Here is a 21209-nt window from a genome sequence, read left to right on the forward strand (position 1 = left end):
AAATACAACTTGGTTTCTAAGTAAGGAATAAGAATAAAATTTCAACTATTTTTTCTATTCATAAATCCACACTTTGTAAGTAATATTTAAAGTAAGATTACAGTACCACAGAGCGTTTCAGAGAAATGGACTTTTATGCACTACAAGCTAGAAGTTCCTCTGGCGTGTCAGCTTTCGGTTTCTGTTGTGTTTTAAGATTACTTTTACAAGCCGATATGTACCCCAGAACGTAAAAGAATTCACTGAGGAAAAAGTTGTTGATCTGATTAACTATTGTAAGACACTTTTGGCATAAATTTGTCTTTGAGATGCTGTTTACTTTATCAAGGTTTACATGTACAAATGCAACTACTTACTGTATCATACACATTTGAATATTGCATTTTTTCAGTAATAAACTTGGATATCTTTGAAAGAGGCTTTGAGCTTCATTATTCCAAATATTCAAAGTTAATTAAAAAAAAAAAAAATCATACACTTGAAAAGTGAGTGCTCATGAGCCTTCAAACCATAGTATTGTAAGGAAGTAATTTAAGGGTTAAACTTGGCTTGGACACTTTTCATTTTTAACAATTAAATACTCACTGTGCTCTCAAGGCATATCTAGACAACTCACTTTTCAAATTTTCATTTATGGTCTACTGCTTTCACTAGTGACTAACAATTTCTTAAATTTAAGCTCTTAGAATTTACATGTTCTTATTTTCTTAATCTCCTTTTTTCAACTCAAGTACACAGGCTAGCTCTTCTCTGGAAGGATCAATGGCTCAGGACGTAAATGAAACAAGAAGATAAGATGATAACTGTAAATGACACTGTCCTCAATATTTAATCAGAATGGTAATTTTTCTGAATTCCAGGTTTGCTAGGCCACATCCGTAAATCTTGGTAGAAGAATGAATAATGAACTACTGATTAACGATTTTAGCCCTCATACGTAAGTCCGCGTGTTGGACTTCGTAAAACCTTGTGGAATGCCTGGCTCCTTTACAAATACAGAAGACACTTGGGCTTGATGAGCAGCTTTAGTTGAAACAAAACTAGTCCAGAAATATGAAGTTAAAGAGAAATTCTTCAGGATAATTCTTCAAAGGCATTTTGAGAGAATGCATTTCTAGCCACCCTAACTCACTTTTTTTGACATTGAATGGACAAATTAGGATTCTCTTTTGTGGCAAAGGACTTGGAAAGTCTGTAGCGAATCCAATGTAAAGGTGTTGCTAAACTTGTGAAAAAATACCAAAGAATGCAAACTATGCATCTTCCAGCATGCAGAGCATAAGAATACTGCAATGAGTAAGCATCTCAAGAAATATTCAGAGCAGACTTGGTCGTTTTCAGTTAGATGTCTCTGAATCAGATATCCTCCAACTACCGGCAGAAAGGGTTTTTTCATCCAACGTCTATGTAGCTTCACATTGGCAATTTGAACCACTTTCACTCCGGAATTATTTTACATCCTTAAGCATGATAGTTAGGTTCTCTTAATGTAACCTAAGCGATAATGTGTGTGGCCATGAGATATAAATGATACCATAGTATTATTTACTGAGTTTCCATCTCTCCCTTGATATCCATATCGAGTATGGAAGCATGACAAGAAAGTATGCCACGTGAGACAACAGGCTGCCAGCCAGGCTCAGCGGTAAACTTTTATGAGATGATAGAAGTGGTGTAAAAGGGATTAACACAAATATTGACTTAACTCTCAGTTTGTTGACAAACTGTCCTGCAAGGCAGTGTCACTTACAGACTGCTGTTTCTGTTCTCTGATTGAATATCCTGGCACCATTCGCAAACGTAGGGCATGAACACAGGCAGGGGAAGTAGCTTCAAGGACCAGGTTGACTTAGATCTACATCGTAAAAATGGTCCTGATAAAGCAAAAGCAACAGCTGGGTTCTTCAGAGCAATATGAGCTAAATATCAGCTGGCTCCATAACTGTCTGTGTCATCTTTGATATTTTCATTCGGTCGATTTCATTCAGTTGTGAGTTTTGTTTAAAAACAAATACATTCATCCAAAAAACTAAATCCAGCAGTTTATCAAGGTGAGAGGTGGTCTATTGAGTTTGATTTACATCAGGCAAATTTTAGAGGAAATGTGTTTCACTGAAACAGAGCACTTAGTGGACTAGGTACCTTCTTCCAAGACATTTTACCGGACAAATATTCTGCCTAATCATGTGCCTTTTTCCAAAATTCAGCATGGATTATCAATTAGCAGGCGTCATCATCAAATGTCATTTTATTGTCTTTATTGCATAAAGGCAGTAGATGGATCTTTTTGAGTTGAAAGGATGTCTTTCCAAGACTAACACGGATAAAGAACTATCCTGAATTGAAAGTAAAATTTGTTACTCTCTCCTATAGCTTTTACAATAAGACATTATAAAGAAATCTTAGTTCCACAGAGGAAGCAAACACGATTAACTCAGTCACTAAAAGACCAGTCTGGTCTATACAACGTTCCTGTGAGGAGGCTTTTTGCGATACCTAAGAATAGGCAGAGACTAGCTCGGCCTGGCCTCCCTCCTCGCCCCGGGGCTCCCTCCATCAGAGGGCAGTTCACACTCTCACCTTAGTGAGGGACCTCAGAAACTTCTCCGAAGTCTTGCTTTATCTCAAGTTCACCTTTGCACGTTTCCCTTCAATGACTAGTTACTGAACAGAGTATGTGATAGAGACGTGTTGCGGCTACTTCCGAGCAGGAGCTTCCACGACGAGATTCACGAAACATTTCTTCTGAAACAGCAGTGCTTCCAAAATCCCCTTGTCCGATGATTTCCCAGGTCTGTCATGAAATTCATAAATAAAAATCTGGCCTTTATTGCTATAGAGAGCAATTGTTCCCTCTCGGTCATCTACAAGCTGGTAAATGCGATAAAAAGAGCTCTTCATTTCTGAAGCTGGAGAAATAAAGTTTGATTAAATGTCCCTTGTCCCTCAGCTTCTAGAGGCGAGATTCTCTGCTCATATTAGTATAGGAATTTTCCTCAGGATTGTAACCAGCGAACTGGCGTTTGTTTCCTTTGTTGATGTTATTCTTGAAGGTGTCATCTGTTCCAGTTTTATTTGCAATAACTTTAGGCAGATTTTTTTCAAAGTCCACCTGGAAAAAGAAAGAAAATACCCTAGTAGTTTGAAGCCTGTATTCACTGCTTTTTTCCTTTGCTTAAAGGGTATCTTGTTGCATTTTGAAATTTTGACATCCTTTCTTATAAATCTGAGGAGTTACTTCACTACATGAAATCACTCTCAGACCCACAACCAGGCACAGTTCAGTGTGTCCCCTCCGTACACAACCACTGATTTTCTCATTCCCCCACGGAAAGTCTCTGGCAAAAGCAACAAAACCAACTTCTCAAACTCCTCTGTTCATGTGAAAGTCTTGAAACGTGCCCTCGGTGCATTCCAATCACTTAAATTTAGTTTTTCATTTGCATATTTATCTACATTTTAGTGGATTGGTTTTTTGTCTGGCCTACACTTGCCTCAGTGGTTTCACACTGCAGCTACTTGATTGATGTTGTTATTTGACATTTTAAGCAAATACAAGGAGATAAATGCATATGTGATTTTTTTTTACTGCTTTTATTGAGGTGATTTTTTTTTTCTCCAGAAAAGTTCTAGATGACATCTGTGTTGAGTACCTAAAAGCCAAGTGAAACGGCTGAAGCAAATCTAGAGCTACAGCTGCTCTCCAAATTAGATCATTAACTTCAATGTCAAATTTAATGCAAGCTGGGTGAAAGGACAGCTGCTACGTTATCACCAAATACCGAGCCTTGCAGCTGAAAGATTACTTTTAAGATTGAAAGGTACCTGTAGAGTACTCTAAAGGAGCTGAAAACATAGATATTGCTTTATGTCCCTTTTATAAACCTAGCGGATTCTCTTAAGATGGAGCAATGTTGTTTCTCTGCAAACTGTTACAACAGCGCAAGAAAATGAGGTGCTCATTCTTTACGGCTTGTTAAGGAGCTACGAAGCCCTGAGGCACCTGGGGAAAAGCTGGCCCTGTTTCTGGGGAGGAGGTGGTGGGCAGGAGCAGCCCAGGTGCCGGTGGCTGCGGCTTTGCCTGATGGGCCGGCAACGCTGCCCTGGAGGGGAGAAGCCCTGCCGGGTCTGAAGGTGAGGACGGCAGCAGCAGGAGAGCTTTGTGGACGCGTGAGTACTAAAGTTTTTCTCTCTGTGCTTGGTGGGAGGAAGCAGTAGCTCAGTGAACTCCTCTCTGGGGTGTAAAGTGCGGTTTTGTCCCCGCTCGGCTGCCGGAGCGGGGAGAGGGAGGTCAGCCCCCGTTTCACGGGCTGCTGGCCTTCCCGAGGGCTGTTTGTCTCCGGAGACCCCGAGTCCCCGTGGGCTGCGCAAACAGGGAAAATAGATAACTTATTACTGACCAACACTGATCAGGGTTTGGCTGATCTCATTTCCAGTCTGTAGTGCCTACGCAGCATCCCTTGCGTAACTTTAAAAAGTGATTGCTGAAAGCTAGTCTGCTCTCTGCATGGCACGTGCCCTCACGTATGTACGTGCACGTACGCTTGCCGCTCCTGGCCGTGGCGGGGCTGAGCCGACGGGTTCAGGTACTCACCTCCTGGCTGTCGTGCCGCACGCCACACCAGAGGAAAGTTTTGAGTCTTTCGGACCAGAAGCAAAACAGGTTGCAGACTGGCTTAATTAACACTGGTGGGATATCTTCTCCTTTACTAGGTCCTGAAAGGAGAAAATAATGATACGTAAGTCTATGGAAAGCTAGGCGTGAGCCTTAGGAGCCTCAAACCATGAGGTGGGGGGGGAGCGGGGTCAGAGCCCGCTGCCCTCTCCTGAGTCTGTGTCTCACGAGCCGCTTGCTGGACTCTTTTAAAGCTCTTTTAACAGCTGAGTCAGATTCTTGTGCAAAAGCATTTAGATATATGTATTGAACACCAACCTGTTACAAAGCTTATCAACAGCCCTGCGATGGCACAGACCAGGCAGCCAACAGCACTGAAGTACAGGTAGGACAGGGAGTACCAGCTATCTGCCAGCAAAGACCTGCGAAGAGGTGACAAAAGCAGCTAGTGACGACCAACGGGTACGTTTAAATTGTCTCCTGGCTGTGCCAGCAAAATACAGCTCACGCCGCAGTCGGTGTATGATCCAGCAGCGGTCCGTGCTCCCAGCCCACTCGGCAGTTACCGGCTGCACCCCAGACACACGCTGCGGGCTCGGGCAGCGCGCTGTGCCAAAACGCAGGCTGAAGTGGTAACGATAGGGAAAATACCTGTCTGGAGCCGCCGTGGGAGCCGCCGTTGTCAGCGCCTCGGTGCTGTTAGCCAGCGTGCAGTTGAGAGTCGACAGTTGCAGAGGAATGGACTTTGTCGGTGGTGCAGGGTAAATGAAAGAGCCAGTACCAGCCCAAAAAGCTAAGGCGATCCCAGCTAAGAGGCCTCCGATAGCACCCTTGGCAAACGTAGAAAGATACTGTTAAAGGTGATGCACGGGAAGCGCTTCTCTGCGAACGTGAATTAGGCAGGAGTAGGTGATGACTGGTTACAGTCTCTGTCAGTGTAAATCAGTTCTGTTCTCTCTTGACCAAGGTATAAATCATGGTGATTTATTGTCCTCTAGTAATAAGAGTTGAAGCAAAACTGTGATAATCAAAACTGCAATACAGTGTTTAGTTTTACTTCTGGGTAAACGTGATGGGACCGCTCATGGGGCAATATGAAATGAGCTCATATTTTGTTTTGCCTGAGTTAGCAAAGGCAGAGTAATTGAAATCATTCTGTGCATCCCAAAGTGAATATAGGCTGGGGCGAGTATTGAATATTTTTTTCTTTTTAATGAAAGAGAAGAAACTCAGAAATAAAAATATTTTTTTAAAAAAAAAACCTCACATGGATCTAATCACCAATTATTCCACAACTGAGTAGAGTTAAATTCAAATGGGATAAATTCAGACAGTGAAAAGGGACCTCTAAACAGATCTTGGACTCCTCAGGCTCTAAATCTGAAAAGCAGCCCAGAGACTAAATCTAAAAAACCCGAACAATTTTCAAGATGGTGTTTTAACCAAACAACACCAAGAGATTTTCTTTTAGAGACAGATTTTTTTTTTTTTTTCCTTACCTTCCAGTTAGCACAAGGAAACACAATTCCCAGGGTAAATAATCCCAGCATGGGCCCCCCACACATCCCGTGGATGGAGAGGGAAGCCTGTGGATGCAGAGAAGAGACAGGAGCTTAGTGCAGCAGCTGGAAGGAGCGTGCGCAGTTCTGATTTCAGTCTGTAATTTTCAGTGGGAAATGGTGGGGGAGAAGGGACCAACAGTGATTTCAGTGCACAATTAAAGAGAGAATCACACTGAGTATCGTTTCCCAGCAGTGAGTAAACAGTGAAGGAGTTGGGGGATTTATGATTTTTTTTTTTTTTTTCCTAGTTATTCCTCTCAGCAGAGTGTCCACAGAAATTGTTCAGGCGATCTAACAGTCCCCAGGGCTGTCAGCATTATTTGTTCAGTTCATTGCATTTCTGTTCGTTCATGTTCAGTTCATTGCGTTTCTGAAGCAAGAGATACCTGCACAACTCCTCCCAGCAGCGATGCTGCTGCAGCCATCGAAGTGCACAGGATGCCGTATAATATACCTGGAAAAGATCAGGCAGCGAGGTTGTCAGTGCTGGTTAATAGTGTGGACGATTTCTAATTCATCTTGTGTCCAACGTGACCAGACAGCATGGAGGAATTTGCACTTTGGGCTTTGATGTTTAAAGCGGACCATTAAGCACCCAGCAGCTTTTTGCATGAAGTCTTGCTGGATGTTTGGTTGGTTGGTTTTTCTTATGAAGCAGAACTTAGCAATGAAATTAATTTAGAAGTTATGCCTCACGTAGAAATGTTTCCATTTCTGTTGCCTTTAAGTAATGCTTTTAAAATAATCTAATGAATGAATTGAGCAATGATAAACAACATGGCTTTCTTCCTTTGACACCAGTTTTATCTTTGTGATAGACAAAACTCTGTATGTAGTAGTCTTGAGGAAAGCCAACCGAAACTCATCTTCTGTGCTAGCACACCTTGGTTTCAGAGGTAAAAATGATTTTTCTAGGTTTTGAGTGCAAAAATTAAGTAGTAAGTGGAAAAGCAGGAACAGAGAAGGTTGGAGACAGTTACAGAGACAGAGAAAGTATTGGTTTGGCTCTTCTGTGATCTTTGCCAACATCAACAAACGGTTATGCTATTATTACAATACTTATAAAAGGGTTATGATATTGCTGCACTACTTGTAAAAAGTATCTTAAAAATTCAAAGCATTTTGGACGCTTGATATTTTGATGGTCTGTTTTTCATGTCTTTTTTGCATTTTTATTTTTCTCTGAAAAACTGAACAACTTGCTTATGCGATCCTCTAAGTTTGAATAGAAATGTCTTATTGTGCTACTATAAAATAATAATATTTAGTAATACTACTATAGAGTAATGTAATACTACTATAGAGTAATGTAATAACTACATTGATATTCCTTCTGTATTGTAAAGAAGATCCCAGAGTGTTCCCCAGTATTTTCAGTAGACAAAACTTTTCAAAGGATTTTGAGCAGTGCACCGTATAGTGCACATGCTTAATTTTACTGAAGCATCATGCTGACGTTCATCCTGAGAGTTTATAAAGGGTTATGCTCCTGTGGAGGTTTCCGAAGCACAAGTGTGTTTCTGAAGTAGTGTCTCTAGACAGTGCTCTTCACTACTCACAGAACTGCTCTCGAAGTCAGTTGAGAGTCTGAGACTCTCAAGGCTCCGAGTATATAAAATCCTGCCCTATTTTCTCCTGTAGTCATAGCAACTGGGGGGATGGACACCTTTGCTGTTAAACAAATGGATCCCCTCTGGGGTACCTACACAAGCCTTTGCTGATCCATGTGCTCATCGTCTCGGAGAGGTTTGGGAAACCTTTCTTGACCAAGTCTTCAAAGGTAACAGTTGCTAAAGCATTGATGCTGGCAGCTACCGTGCTGTAGAAATGGAGAAGAATGTTAAGTAAATAGGAAGCAATATAATCTGAAATAAAGTTGTATTTATAGAGAAATGCTGCCCCTTGTTCAGCACTAATCCTGTACAATGTACAGTTCTTGAAGAAGAGTATTTTTCACATATGCTGCTGATGCTGGTGAGGTTTCTGTCCTTTCTGTGATTGCTACGGGCCCTGCTTCATGTTGGCACAGAGCAAGATAGAAACTTGTCCTAATTGACCCTTCAGTTTACCAAGCTGCAAAGACCTTCAAAATATAGGCATGTTCCAGAATAAAGATGTTACTCCCTTACAAGTCAAAGGATGTGCAGTGACCACTAGTGATACCCTGTTCCTCCACAAAATGCCTGTTCTGTTTTCTCTTATAACTGAAAAATACAGAATAGGAATAGTGGGACTCTTTTAGCTAGGTGAGTTAATCCATATTAGGTGAATACGATCTCTGTGAATTTGTTGTGACAATATGGCAGTGCCAATATCTACAGCACAGTATTTGGTACTCGATGCCCTTAACTGTGTTCTCTGTCTCCTGCCAGGAGCAGCCAGTGCCTTTTATGCGGGGGTTTTTTGGTTTGGGGTTTTTTTCTTTTTTTCCTGTTTTGATAGCGCTCTCTTGCTTTTTCTACAGATAAGAGTCTTTAGAAACAGCCTGTTGGAGATTGACTCTATGGCATTTGAATAATGTCACTGTGAACTTGAATCTTCTCTCTTTCTAATGTCCTATGAAGTATCGATGTTTGGCCTGTAAAGGGTAGAAACTACAACAACATGCAGCACCTCCCTGAAGAACACACAGTTTCTAAAACTTCTCTATTCAGACATCTCTTTTCCTAGTCTAACTCTGTTTCATGTGCAGATAGACTTCCTGAAAAGCTCTCTATCCCTAACTATGATATTGTGGCAGTCGGGTTGAGGAAAGGCAATTTCACCATGAGCAGCTCCAAAGGTGTTTCAGGAAGCTGAGCTCTTTTATAAAGAGAACTGGTGTTTCCTCAGCTTTTGTACCCTTTTGACTGTGTTGATAATGTTATTCTAAAATGTATTTGGGATAAAAAGATACTGGAGAAGTGGAGCTAGACTTTGGCATAAATATAATGTAACTCAACAAAGCACTACTGCTTCTTCCTAGAACATGCTAAGAAAAACAGCTGGGCTTTTCTTAGGGTTTCATGTTTTGACCTCATTCTGGGTCCTCAAGAAATCAGTAGTACGCAGCTAAAATGTCATTTCAGATTCACAGACCTTAGTGTTCCACTGAATGCACAGGCAACAAACAGTCCCGGGACTCCTGGCATCGAAGAAAAAATGTCCATAACAAAATACGGCATGAGCTGGGGTAGAAGGAGCACAAGAGCAACACAAGCAATTAGTTAAGATTTTCCTGGTTAATGGAAGAGAAGTAGCTTCATATGAGCATGTTCCTAAATTTTGGGTTTGTTCCAACTAACAAGGGATGTCAGATTTTGAGCGAAGGGGGTGTCATTTGGCAGAAGTGGTCAATCAGATTAATACTGCAGGAGTGCCAGAATAGAGATATTCTAGCCCTGATTTGGCAACCACTTTAGCGCCTGAGCACTGAAAGGACGTAAAGCATCCTGCAAAACTTAAACTGTCTCTATACGTGCTATGTCTGGGCCCAAAGCAGCTCCTTATTATAATAATGGGTGTCTGTACCTGATCAGGTGCTGAAATGAAATCAGCAGTCCAAGGGTCACAACTCTTGTAATGAGAGTACATCACCAAACCGCAAAATACTGCACACACCAGGACTGTCCAAAGTCCCAATAAATTCAGGTAAAGTGCCCTAGAACAAAGGAGAGAAACTCTGTTTAATACAAGATAAATATAGAAAAGCTGTTACAAGTTAGTTATTTCTAACTTTTTAGGGAGACACCTTAATCAAAGCTAGCTATATAATTTCTTAAAGGCATCACCAGGATAAGAAACTGTATGTAATACTGATTTCAAAAAAACATGGAAAAATACAGCCTCTTTATGCTATAGGGCAAGGATAAAGGTTCTAGGTAACTCTGTACAGCTGGAAGAGACCAGTAACTTGTACGCAGAACGAGCTGCACAGAGCACTGGGTCACTCCCTCCTGTCCCCTGTAAGAGCTGATTTTTTCTGTTGGGAGTTGTTGTTCCTGTTCTCCCTTTAAGCCACGCAGAGTATTATTTTGCATGGATTCTGTCGTGGATGTGATGTTGCCATGCAAAGTAACGCACCTGGTTATTTTTCACGAGTCCATGAAACGGACGTGGGTGACAGCATCTGCTGGGGAGGCTGTGTGGCTGCGGTTCAGCAGTCCTGCAGCTCCTGAGAGCTGCCAGATTTTATACAGCCTGCGTTGTGTTTGGACATCACCTTACGCAAGGTCTCTTGCTAGGGCCAGTTCAAAGCTGTTGCTACTGGGACCCGAAGGTCTTTCAGAACTTGTTACTAGTGATGTTCTCACTGTTGTGGCTTCCAAACAGTTTTCAGAGACTGAATTTTCTAAAAATCAAAAAAGCTATCTGTTTGAAGAGGGAAAAAGTTACCAACTTCATGCTTTAGCCAAGTGGGCAAGCAATTAGTGCTAGGCGTATGAAAAAAATCTGGTTGTTTAGTAAAATGTGTGTCTAGCTATGCACATACTAATGCTGAACTTGAGGAAGGTAGCAGGCTGGAGACCTATATGTCTATATTGTAAATTTTCGCTTGGTTCTTTACCATTGATTCTAATTATTCTTATGCTGTAGAATTTTAATAACTTAATTATTTATTGATTTTATTTTATTTAGATAATACCTTGTACTGTAGTGCCCCATTAAATCAGTAACCACTTTTAATACAATACAACATAAATACAATTCCAATAAATACATTTTTCCAATAAAGCTGTAGATGGCACAACTTCTATGTGGGCGTCTTTTCCAAACTCTGCTTCCGAGGATTAATTTGGCAGCCTGACCCCAAATTAATAAGCTGCAAGAGGTAGATAGCTACCCGTTTTTCTTTCTGCATTTACTTAGGTCATTTAGGGCCAGAGGGAGTAAGACTGCCAGAGTAAAATTAGCTTACTACTACCCAATGGGATCCTGATATTTATTTAACATAACTGACAAGCGTAGCATAGTTCCACATCAGTATGTTTGGTTGCTAGAATAGGTTAATGACAGGTAACTTACAGTTTAGCATGCTTTTCCGTTTTGCAAGAAATGCACCTCTGTATGGTGGACTGATTAACTCCATAGAGCCCTAGCCATGTAAATGTTCCCCCAATAACAATTGTCCAAAAGGTATGTCGTCTCAAAGGATCGACATCAAAGCTAGAAGAGAGAAAGAAGCAATTCAGTTCACTTATTTAAACACATGTTTATTTAGCAAGAGGTAGGTGATTTTTCAGAACTATATGGTATGTCCTACCCTCTGAATCAGAGGTACTGCACAGGTAATACTATTTTCCAGCACAGACAACATCTAATGTGTTTACATTTGGAAGGTTTTTTTTACTTTTATATTGGAACACATTACTATCAAGTCAGGATAAACGTCTATCATGCAGACTCAGTCAGAGGACCAATTAATTGAGATAAATCACATTTATAAGGCTGCTTATGCTCAGATTTCAGATCTGTGTCATGTTGCAGCAACAGACCTGCAAGCCATCCTGCTGGGACCCCGTCCTCCGCAAGGACCAAAGCCACTTACTAAACTCGAAAAATCCTCCAAACTCTTAGTTACATCATCATGATATGTTATTTCCTTTACAAGAAATTGCTTCAGCTGCAGTGTTATCTTTTTTAATAATGAAATTTCATTACTCGGTAATTCTAACCAGTACAAGTACATCTTTCTGTCTTGCATCTGTCGTCTTTGCAATTCTGCTAATCTTGACAGGTATAGCAGATACGTTTGACCTTGCTGCTGGATTCTGTCAGTGACTTGCCTTGATCAATGAACTTTTCAGTCAATGCCACAAACAGCCAAAGGAAGGTCAGTTTTCTACCCAGTGCGCTGGTACACCATTGCTAGCTGCTGTGGTGAGTGTGCTTAAAACGAAGTGCCAGTTTTATGAATAGAAAATGAAAGATATATACAATTGGAAGGAATAATTGGGCTGCGTTTGCAGCTACACAAAGAAAAATGGCAAAGCTTCCTGTCAGTTCAGCAGGGCTTTGATTTCTTCAAAGAGGGTGACAGAAAGAGGAGTTAAGCTCTCCTGAAGGTCAACTGCATTCCCAAGAACTGAAGAAATAGGGAATGGACTTCTCTGAGTCACCGAGGTTGTTCACTAGTAGTATAATAACAAGTCTGAGTATTTTTGGCTTGGTGACGGTAGGGTTTCTAAACATTAAATATACAAAAAGAAAAGGTTTGCACCATTTGTTTCTTACTCAAATATGTTTAGTCGTGATCCTTCATAGGCATCTTCCCAGACCTTGGTCGATCCACCGTTCAGAGTAGTTCCTCGAATCAAAACAGTCATGAAGCCAACCACCATGACAATCATTTGAAATGCATCTGTCCAGACAACAGCTTTTAATCCTCCCTAAAACAAACAGAAACTATATGCTCTCATCTTCTTTCCTGTTGTTCAACTACAGCAAAAGGTAAAGACCCCTTATTTCAGGAGCTCAAGAGCTGTATGTATAGCATCTAGCAAATCAGGACTCTTCTTAAACTTCGTATTCTCCCATGAAGGTTGTATTTTTGCTGGTCAGAAAATGACACAGCCTAAATGGTTTGTCCACAGTCATATGAGAATATTTGACCTCCAGTTAAATGCTCTTTTTCTGCCTCCTTTGTATGCATTTGAAGAAGATATCATGGTGTGGAACAAAAGCTTAGGGAATACAAGCTGGCCTGTTTGTACTTCCCATAGCACTCTGTACCCTTCTCAGAGCCCAGTGGTCCACAATTAGCCCGACACAGAAAAATAGCTCCAGCAAGTTTGCGGTTCAGCTTTCTCCATAGCTACTTTCATATTGGATCAAATCTGTGCTAGAGCAACATAATAAGTGTTTTCAACAAGGGTGGACTGAAATATTGAAAAAAATCATTAGTGGTAATGAGAACAGAAATTAGGTTGTGTCCTGAGCCCCAGGGCTCTGCCACTTCCACTGCGATGTTTATCTTTTTTGTAATCCGGAGTCTCGTGTTGCTTCCACTCAGAAGCAAAGCTCTCTATGACCTGTTGATTGTCCTTCCTAGGTTCTATCACTCTGTTCTTGATCTGGGGTGACACCAGAGGCACATTTTTCATTACAATGTTTTTCAGCCTATAACTTGTAAAAGATAAGAATCATCATCTTCTCAAAAGATTTAGTATGGCAGGGGAAGGTTATCGCCTCCTTACCTGGACTCTGCCTCAAGCTGTCTGGTTTAAACCTTGAGACGTACAGCAGAGGATTTGAGAGGAAATATTTTTTTCTCCAAATAGACTTACTTATACCACAGAGTCTAATAGAAATTTATGTTCTCCTACTTTAAACTTCAGTCACTCAGACTGTATTTAGAAGCCGCCCTTCTGCAATAGCCTGTCATGTATAAAGGATGGTTGAATTAACAGTCTGTGTTCCAGCTGTTCGGTTATGCCTGTTACGTACCAGAGTGCAATAGAAAGTGCAGACAATTCCTGTTGCAACTACAGAGCCCCAGAGATCAAATCCAGTGACTGTGAAACCAAAGAAAACCAAATGGTTAGCGAAATGGAGGTAGGTCGTCTGGATGGTAACAGAAAAGCTATGATCCTTTAGCCTTAGAAAGATGGGAGTAATTATTAATTTTAATCTTTTGTGTCTATTAGGAGCTCTGCTGGATTGCTCAGGTTTCTTAACACTACTGGATACTGTTTTGCATTGTTACTTTCTTGCAAATTGGATTTAACTGACTTTCAAGCGTGCAAAAGTAATATGTAAGAAGAATAATTGCACAAAGCAAAAACATCATTCTTATGGGACACAGCTTTATAAGCAATGCTTTCCTTCTGTTCTTAGTCCAGAATTTTCTCTTGAGAAATAAAGTTCTTCAGAGATTTCCAAAAAATCCTAAGAAAAAAAAAACCAACCCCAAACTAAATTCCATTCCCTGCAACTAGGAACAGTTTAACGCTAAAATATGCTGCATTAAAACAATTTTTCATGTTCATTTTACTTCATAAAGTTACTTTACACAAGATGTACAAATTTCAGTTTGGCTTATATTGAAGTCTCCCCCACCGGGCATAGTTTGTGAGGGCAAATCTATTTGTAAAGGTTCTCTTATTGGCAAAGTTAGTATGGCCTAATAACGAACGTGAACTGTCACGTAAAATTCAGTTGAGCTCCAGAAGAAGGAAGCTCGGCACTGTGTGAGAGGTGGGATTGGGCAAACTGGATGCAACTCAGATGACAAACAATGCAAAGAGCCTCCCAATCAATTTTGGTGAAATCAGGAGTTGAGCCACGGTGATTCCCTATGCCCTATGGCAGTAAAATTACTAATCCCATCTATCATGATGGATGCTGTATGCCTGGTTTGCAAAGATTAATTAAAGAAGCGTGCGGACAGACAGCAGCACAGCATTCAGCTCCGGCTACAGGGAATGGAGTTATGCCCATGGGAACCTGAACAGGGGAGACAGGGAAGGGGGGAATCAAAGTACAGAGTACGGTCTTGGGTCATCAGCTTGTACTGTGAACTTTGTCAGGATGTTGAGAAACTGTTCGCTGCTAACCTCTTCAGGTGGTTACTGAGTGCAAAGGAGAGCAGAACAGCGAACGCGAGGCCCCTGCTAACGTACTGGTGCGAGAGAGAGATCTGGGGGGTCAGAAATGCAGAGCTACGAGGTGCAGGCAAAAACCTTTTTACAGAACTTTTGAGGAATTTTTTTTAGACTTATTCTCCTCACTTTGTTTATTCTGATTGTCTTGTGGTGTGGTTATTTGGGGTAGCCATGTAGTGCGGCATGGGAACTCACCTTGGTTGAGTGCCAGTGATGGAGCATAAACCACTATTCCTGTGTAAAGGATCTGAAGGAGAAAAAGTTCATGAAAAAAACATGTATGTGAATGTTCAGTGATAAGGCTTCTATTTAGAGTGGGGCTCAGAGCAAAATACCAGATCTAGGGGTTTCTTTAGATCAGCTTGTATTGTATATGGCTTTCTGTTTCAGCTTTTACAAAATAAAAATCTTTGATTTAATTCTTTTCTGCTGGAAGGACCATTATCTGTCTTGGTATTACTTATTTCATCCATTGCTAAGATGACTAGATGGCAAAAATATCCTAGTCAAATGGAAAGAGGAGTTCTCAGGAAAACACGAACAGTGACGCAGTGATAACTTGGATTGATCTTGGAAATTAAACTTCCCTTGTTCCATTCAATCCCTTTCAAAGTAGCTGACTCAATGCCCTTCATGTGTATGTTCTGACAGAACTGAGGGAGAAACAAAGCCTGGAAGTTAATAAGCATTCAAATCTATTGCTAACAGTTTTGGAATTAATAAAATGGAATTAATGTAGAAAGAAATGTCTGCCAATGTCTCAAGCCTTTCCATCAAATACATAACTAATGTAATCTTTTGAGAAACTTGGTGAAGCTTTAAACCAAAGGGCAAAAAAGCTATTTGATGTCTACAACGGTGCTTTGGGTGGCTCCTTAAGTTTGGTTTCTTTTGGTAAAGTAAGTAGGTAAAGTTAAGTAGTAGCAGTAAAGTGGTGTTTTGGGGGGTAAGTAAAGCTAGTCTCTGCTCAACCTCTCCGTCCAAGAGCCAGGAGTGTTATTTATTTTATCTGCACACACAGGGGGGTGGACTGGCTAGTCAGTGTTTTATGGTGATGCAGAGCAGTAGACAAATGTGGAGTCTGCACACACTAGGCAGAGGTTTCTGCCCTGTGGGCTGCTGGGCTTAGTCGCTGGGACCTGGCGCTGGGAGCAGCCCTTGCCACGTGCAGCTGCTTTGCAATGGGATAGCCTCACCCCGGTGTTGTAAATGGGTAGCTGGTGAACTAAATGTACCCAGTACAGCTCGTCTAGCTTCTCAAGAAAGACAGAATCCACTCAGTTGGAAAGAGAGAGGCTTCAAGGGAACATAAGGAGACCAAGAATTTGAGAAGCTGTGAGAGTTCAGCACAACATCCAAGTGTTAAAGACAACAAAAATGGCATTTATAATCCTAAACAGGAGAAAGCTAGAAAGTTAGGAAAGCAACCATTCCTTCTTTTTAACATTCACAGTCCAAGTGAAAAAATTAAGAAAAAAGAGTACTCATTAAACCATCTCATTATAAAAAATGCGCAGCCTGAGACTAGTCCATCAAAATAAATGTTGAGTGAAATTAGCATAAACAAAGAGTCAATGTCTTCTTACCGTCTGCAGGATGTAGATCAATGTTGCAGCAAGACGGACAATCTTGTTAAATCTTAACTCCAAATACTAGGAAAAAGAGGAATCTCAGTAAATTGCACATGTAGCGTCTGTGACACAGCTATTAACCTTCTGTTTGCCCTGCGTGACAGCTTGCTGTGCAAGTAAAATTACTGGCAGCTGGCACTACTGCTATGAGTAATGAACAGGAGAGCATGATTGTTATTACACATAGCGATAATTACATTTAAGAAATGTTCTCATCAGTAGCATGTACTGGAAGTTATGAGTTGGGTTGCAGTAATCAGTATCTGGAAAAGAAACTTCAACTTCAAATGAAAGTATGTTCCAACTATATGAAGAGGAAACTTGAGGTCATCTCTAGGAGAAATAGCATAGTTTGACTCCTGTAGTGACAAAAGTGGTGGTGGAGCAGATGGAGAAGCAGCAACACAGAGTTTCACAGTGCCTGAGCTAAGCTGGCTTTCTCACTTGCTCTGTCCCAGTCTAAAGCCAAATCTGCACATCATCAATATGGAGAGGCAAGTGGGGTTCTTACGGACTTCCAGGTGGATGTAGAGAGATGTTCCCAGTTACCACACAACTGCAGAGGTGAGCAGATCTCTAGCCCCAAAAGCCCAGATTTTAAGCCCAAGTCACCACCTGGAGTCTCTCTGTAGAGTTGACCAAAAACACTAAATCTGTGTTGCTAACCCTGTGGCAGCCTCCCACGCAGCCTTGGGTGGGCTGGGGCTCTCCCTGGGCCATAGTCCGGTGCGCTCCCCAGCAGACACCAGGCACAGGCTGTACAAGTCTTCTCTCTTCTACAAGCCTCTAGGCATAGTACTTCCAAAGCAGCTGCTTTCTTATTAATTTTGTTCATGTTCATCTTTCTTGTGTCTCTTGCATAACAAACCCCACAGTCTGCCATACAAATAAATAGCTAATTTATGTAACTTGACTTGTTTCTAAAAATAATTCATGAAGCCAGCAGAGTCATCTTTCCAGCATGCTTGAAGGGACTCTTTGGCTACAACGACGCCTTCAGTAGTTCAGATAAGAAAAGTAATTCATTCTCTGATCTTGCATCAAAACCAGCTAGAAAATTCAGTTACTTGTGGCAAAGGGAATAGATGGTCAATTTTACTTTTTTCCAACCTGTAACTGAAATATTTCCAAATAACCAGGAACAGCTGTTTGACCAAAGCCCCTCCTTGGGTTTGGGCTTAGAGAACATGAGCAGCCTTTCTGTTACCAGGAAGCTCCTTGTGAACTAACCTGGCTTTCTTCATCCTATTCTTGCTTAGTTGAAACTGCCCACACACAGGAGCGACCAAATTTGCGGCGGTTGATTAAAGTGACTAAAAGGCTATTCCCAAATGCTCAATAGCTGCCCTATGGGTGTGCAGATAAGGGCTGCACACAGTGCCCCTAGCAATAACATCACAAGGACTACCAATTATTTTTATTTTTTTTAACTACTGAACTGTTGTATGAAGAAAAGAATGTGTTCCAGGAGGAATGCCAGGCAAAAACTCTAGAAAATTCAGAGGTCGTTCATTTCATTTGCTAGAGAATCCCTGAATTCATTCTCCAGCCCTGACTTTTTTTTTTTTTGAGACCTGCCATCTTCTTCCTTTTTATCATTTCCTCCCGCCTCAGCTTTTTAGATATCAAATTGACCACTTTTATAGTAAATTGGACCAAACTGCCAGATCTAGACCAAGTTTGAATTGGATAATACCGAATTTTGTTCTTAAAGTCTGTCTTTAATATCTGCTCTCTGAACCAGAGTGGAATAGTTACTTATAAGATCAGAAACATTTGGATACACTTTAAATATTTTCCAGCTGTAGCTTAATTTGGTGCTAGTGTGTAAACCCTTATCCTGTCTTTGCTATATATGCACAACAGGAGCTCTGACCCTTAATTTGTGCTTTCAACTTACGCGATATAACTAACTAGTTTGAATAATGCAGCCCGCTTCTAAAAATAATTAATGTATCAACACACTTGTTCTGTAAAACACTGCAGAAAGTCTTCTGTCAGCGATTTTCCTCTGAAAATATCTATATGCGTGATACTGACTTTTATGTTAGAATAGTGCCTTTTTTTAATAATTTTTACTTACCTCGTAAGTGCTTGTAATGCCAGATCTGTAAAATACAGGTAGAAAAAGTTCGGCAGTAAAAATGATGACAAGCGCATATGAAAGAAAGAACAGCACAAAGGATGCCCCATAGCGATAAACTTCGGAGGGTGTCCCCAGAACGGTCACTGCTGACATGAAACTTGTTGTGAGAGAGAAAGCTATTGGTCCACATGTCATCTGCTTACCGCCCACCAAAAATTCCTTTGAAGTCTTCTTTTTCCTCTCTTTAACTGCAAAAAAGACTCCAATGCTAGCACATACTAAAAATAGTGCTGCAAAAACAACATAGTCCCAAGCCACAAATTTTTTGACTTCTGGAGCTACAAAGTTTGACATAGCGCCAGTTGGACAGTTCTCTGATGGAGGATTCTGGTTTTCTATAGCTGTGCTCTGAACAGATTAACTCAGTTGACAGCAAAGTTGAAGCTTATCTGTTGCTCATCAATGACAAATAATAAACAGAAAGACTATTCAGCTAGGAGACCTTTTTTTTTTTTTTTTTAATCCAGTTCACTTCCAAGGAGGAAAAAAATAGCTAAGGATGAGTTAGGAAGGTGCTGAATGCACTTAGACCCTAGTGCTACTGATGCTTCTGTCAGGCAGGCTGGAGAAGGGGACTTAGCTGTGAAACCTGTAGGACACTCCCTTTTTATCTGTGAGGTTTTAATTTAAGGTTAAACATTAGCCTGACACATTGACTTGATCTGACTCTTCTCGAACCTCTCAGCATTTTTTAAATAACAAAATGAGAGCAATAAAGAAATAAATAAAGGTGAGCAAAATGAAGGAAAGCTCAGTGTACAGACCTATGCCCTCACGGGTGAGTCTGTTTTCAGAGGAGCAATTCCTTCATATGGTTAAAAACTAAACTTGAACATTAGCGATAGGGTTCAGAAATGTCCTTTGATGTTCTAAGTGTGCTCCTTGGTAGGAAGTTAAGGCTGCCTTAAAGAACTGGAGCCTTTAATGGTTAAAAGTAACTGTGGTGCTTTCCCCCACCCGCCGTAGCTCAGCCTTGGTGTGTTTGGGAACCCAGGGGATCTCCAGATGAGCAGAAGTGCCGTTTGTGCCACACTGTTTGAGGATGACTTTCAGTTAGAAACTAATTTTTCACTGACCGCTGCTAACAGCAATTTTATTTATAGCTTATATGGGTTCGCATGAGAGGTGGCTTATTTTATTTATCCATGTACAACTTGATCAGACCTGCAGGACAAGAGGGCCAAAAAGAAGCAGATTAGACAACAGCAGCGCTTTTCTTAACTGTGTCTTTGGCATAATTTGTTGAATTTAATTAATTAGGTTTTACTTGGGGGTGGGGGGTGGGGGGTTAAATAAATGAATATTGATTTTGTATCTCTCTATGCCATGACAATATGTTTTCCAAAGAAGCAGGCAATGACTTGTCATCCCGAAGGATTAACTTGTACAAAGATGTAGCGTGTCTAGTCATAGCTGTACCCTCCACCCTTCCTTCAGGGCTGTGTTTTGGAGACAGCCAAGAGATGCAGTAACCTGGGATAGTCTTTCATAGCAAAAGTCATTTTCTTTAGCCTTGTCTTGGCTGGGGATGGATCCCCTCTTCTTCTTCTTAAGTCATCAGTAAACAGAGATGTTTTTGCTGTGTCAGTTGTACCTTGCAAATTAGTGGGTCTCCGGACCTGAAGCCTTGCCTGTTCTCATCCATCTGCTCAGGAGAAAGAGTAGTACGTGTACAGCAACCTTCATTGCTTAGCGCAGAGTCAAAGAAAATCCAGGACAGCCTATGGCTGGAACTGGCTTCTTCTGTCCACATGTGCGGTAGAGACTGTGCAGGTTTTGTGGTTGATTTTGGTGAGACCGAGTGTAAAAGGGGAGTTGAAAGGCCTATTTCTGCTGCAGAATGTGAATTAAAAAAACCAAACAAGCAAACAAAAAAAAACCCCAAAAACATGCAAAGATACTTCCTGAAAGGCACTGCTTCATTTAGAGCTGAAATACTTTTAGTCCCCAGAAGCTGAAAAAGTGGGAAGTGCACATTTGTGAGGTATGATCCAGCCCTCTGTGAAAGCCGGGATATCGATTAAAGCCACATCGGTTGCCATAGCACTTGTTTATACGCTGTAACCTGCGGGTAGTGGGATGGAGGGACCAGAGGAGAGAGCAATAAACCATTTTGCATTACTGTGGATCAGTCAAAGTGAGACAGTATAGGTAATGCTCTGTAAATTCGCATACAGCTGCCTCACAGTAATTTGTTTACCTAAGTATACCCCCATCGCTAGTTAATGTTTCTCTTTTGTACAGAACAAATGTCTTAAGGTGCGTCCACTCTCAGAAAAGCAGCAACTTTCGCTTGCCAGGCATTCCTCTGCTGGGTTGGGGGGGTTTTTTTCCCCTTTTTTTTTTTTTTTCTTTTTCTTCTCTTTCCTTATAACTGTAAGAACATGGGTGTTTTCTGCAGGTTTTAATTCATACCTACAGAGTCTGATTAATAAATGTCTCTGGCAATGGTAAAAGCCATGCCATTACAATGGTGAGGTTCTAGGGTCAACCATCAACCCAGGCTGGCAGGAGCCTAATTTAATGGGGTATGAATGGAGCATGTAGGGCTAACCAGGCACACCACGTGCGTGCTTCTTCCCACAAACCACAGCTGATTGCTAGCTCCGTCACAATGACACCAAGTGAATTCACAAAAAGCTGCAGAAACAAACTTGAGGGTATTTCCTCTTA

General features: G+C 41.1%; 1 protein-coding gene across 1 annotated transcript; it reads right to left on the reverse strand.

The window, feature by feature from the left end:
• Nucleotides 1-2953: 2953 nt before the first annotated feature.
• SLC5A12 (solute carrier family 5 member 12) lies at nt 2954-18830 on the reverse strand. Its single transcript, XM_050897295.1, has 15 exons — nt 18474-18830; nt 16346-16411; nt 14955-15006; nt 13603-13670; nt 12391-12545; nt 11182-11322; nt 9688-9817; nt 9256-9344; nt 7884-7996; nt 6564-6631; nt 6115-6201; nt 5267-5445; nt 4934-5037; nt 4595-4716; nt 2954-3112 (listed from the first exon to the last, which is right to left on the reverse strand). Exons 1-15 carry the CDS (start codon nt 18828-18830, stop codon nt 2954-2956), a joined length of 1890 nt encoding a protein of 629 aa, XP_050753252.1.
• Between the last annotated feature and the right edge of the window lie 2379 nt (nt 18831-21209).

This window comes from Gymnogyps californianus, chromosome 5 (assembly GCF_018139145.2).
Source record: "Gymnogyps californianus isolate 813 chromosome 5, ASM1813914v2, whole genome shotgun sequence".
Lineage (NCBI taxonomy): Eukaryota > Metazoa > Chordata > Aves > Accipitriformes > Cathartidae > Gymnogyps > Gymnogyps californianus.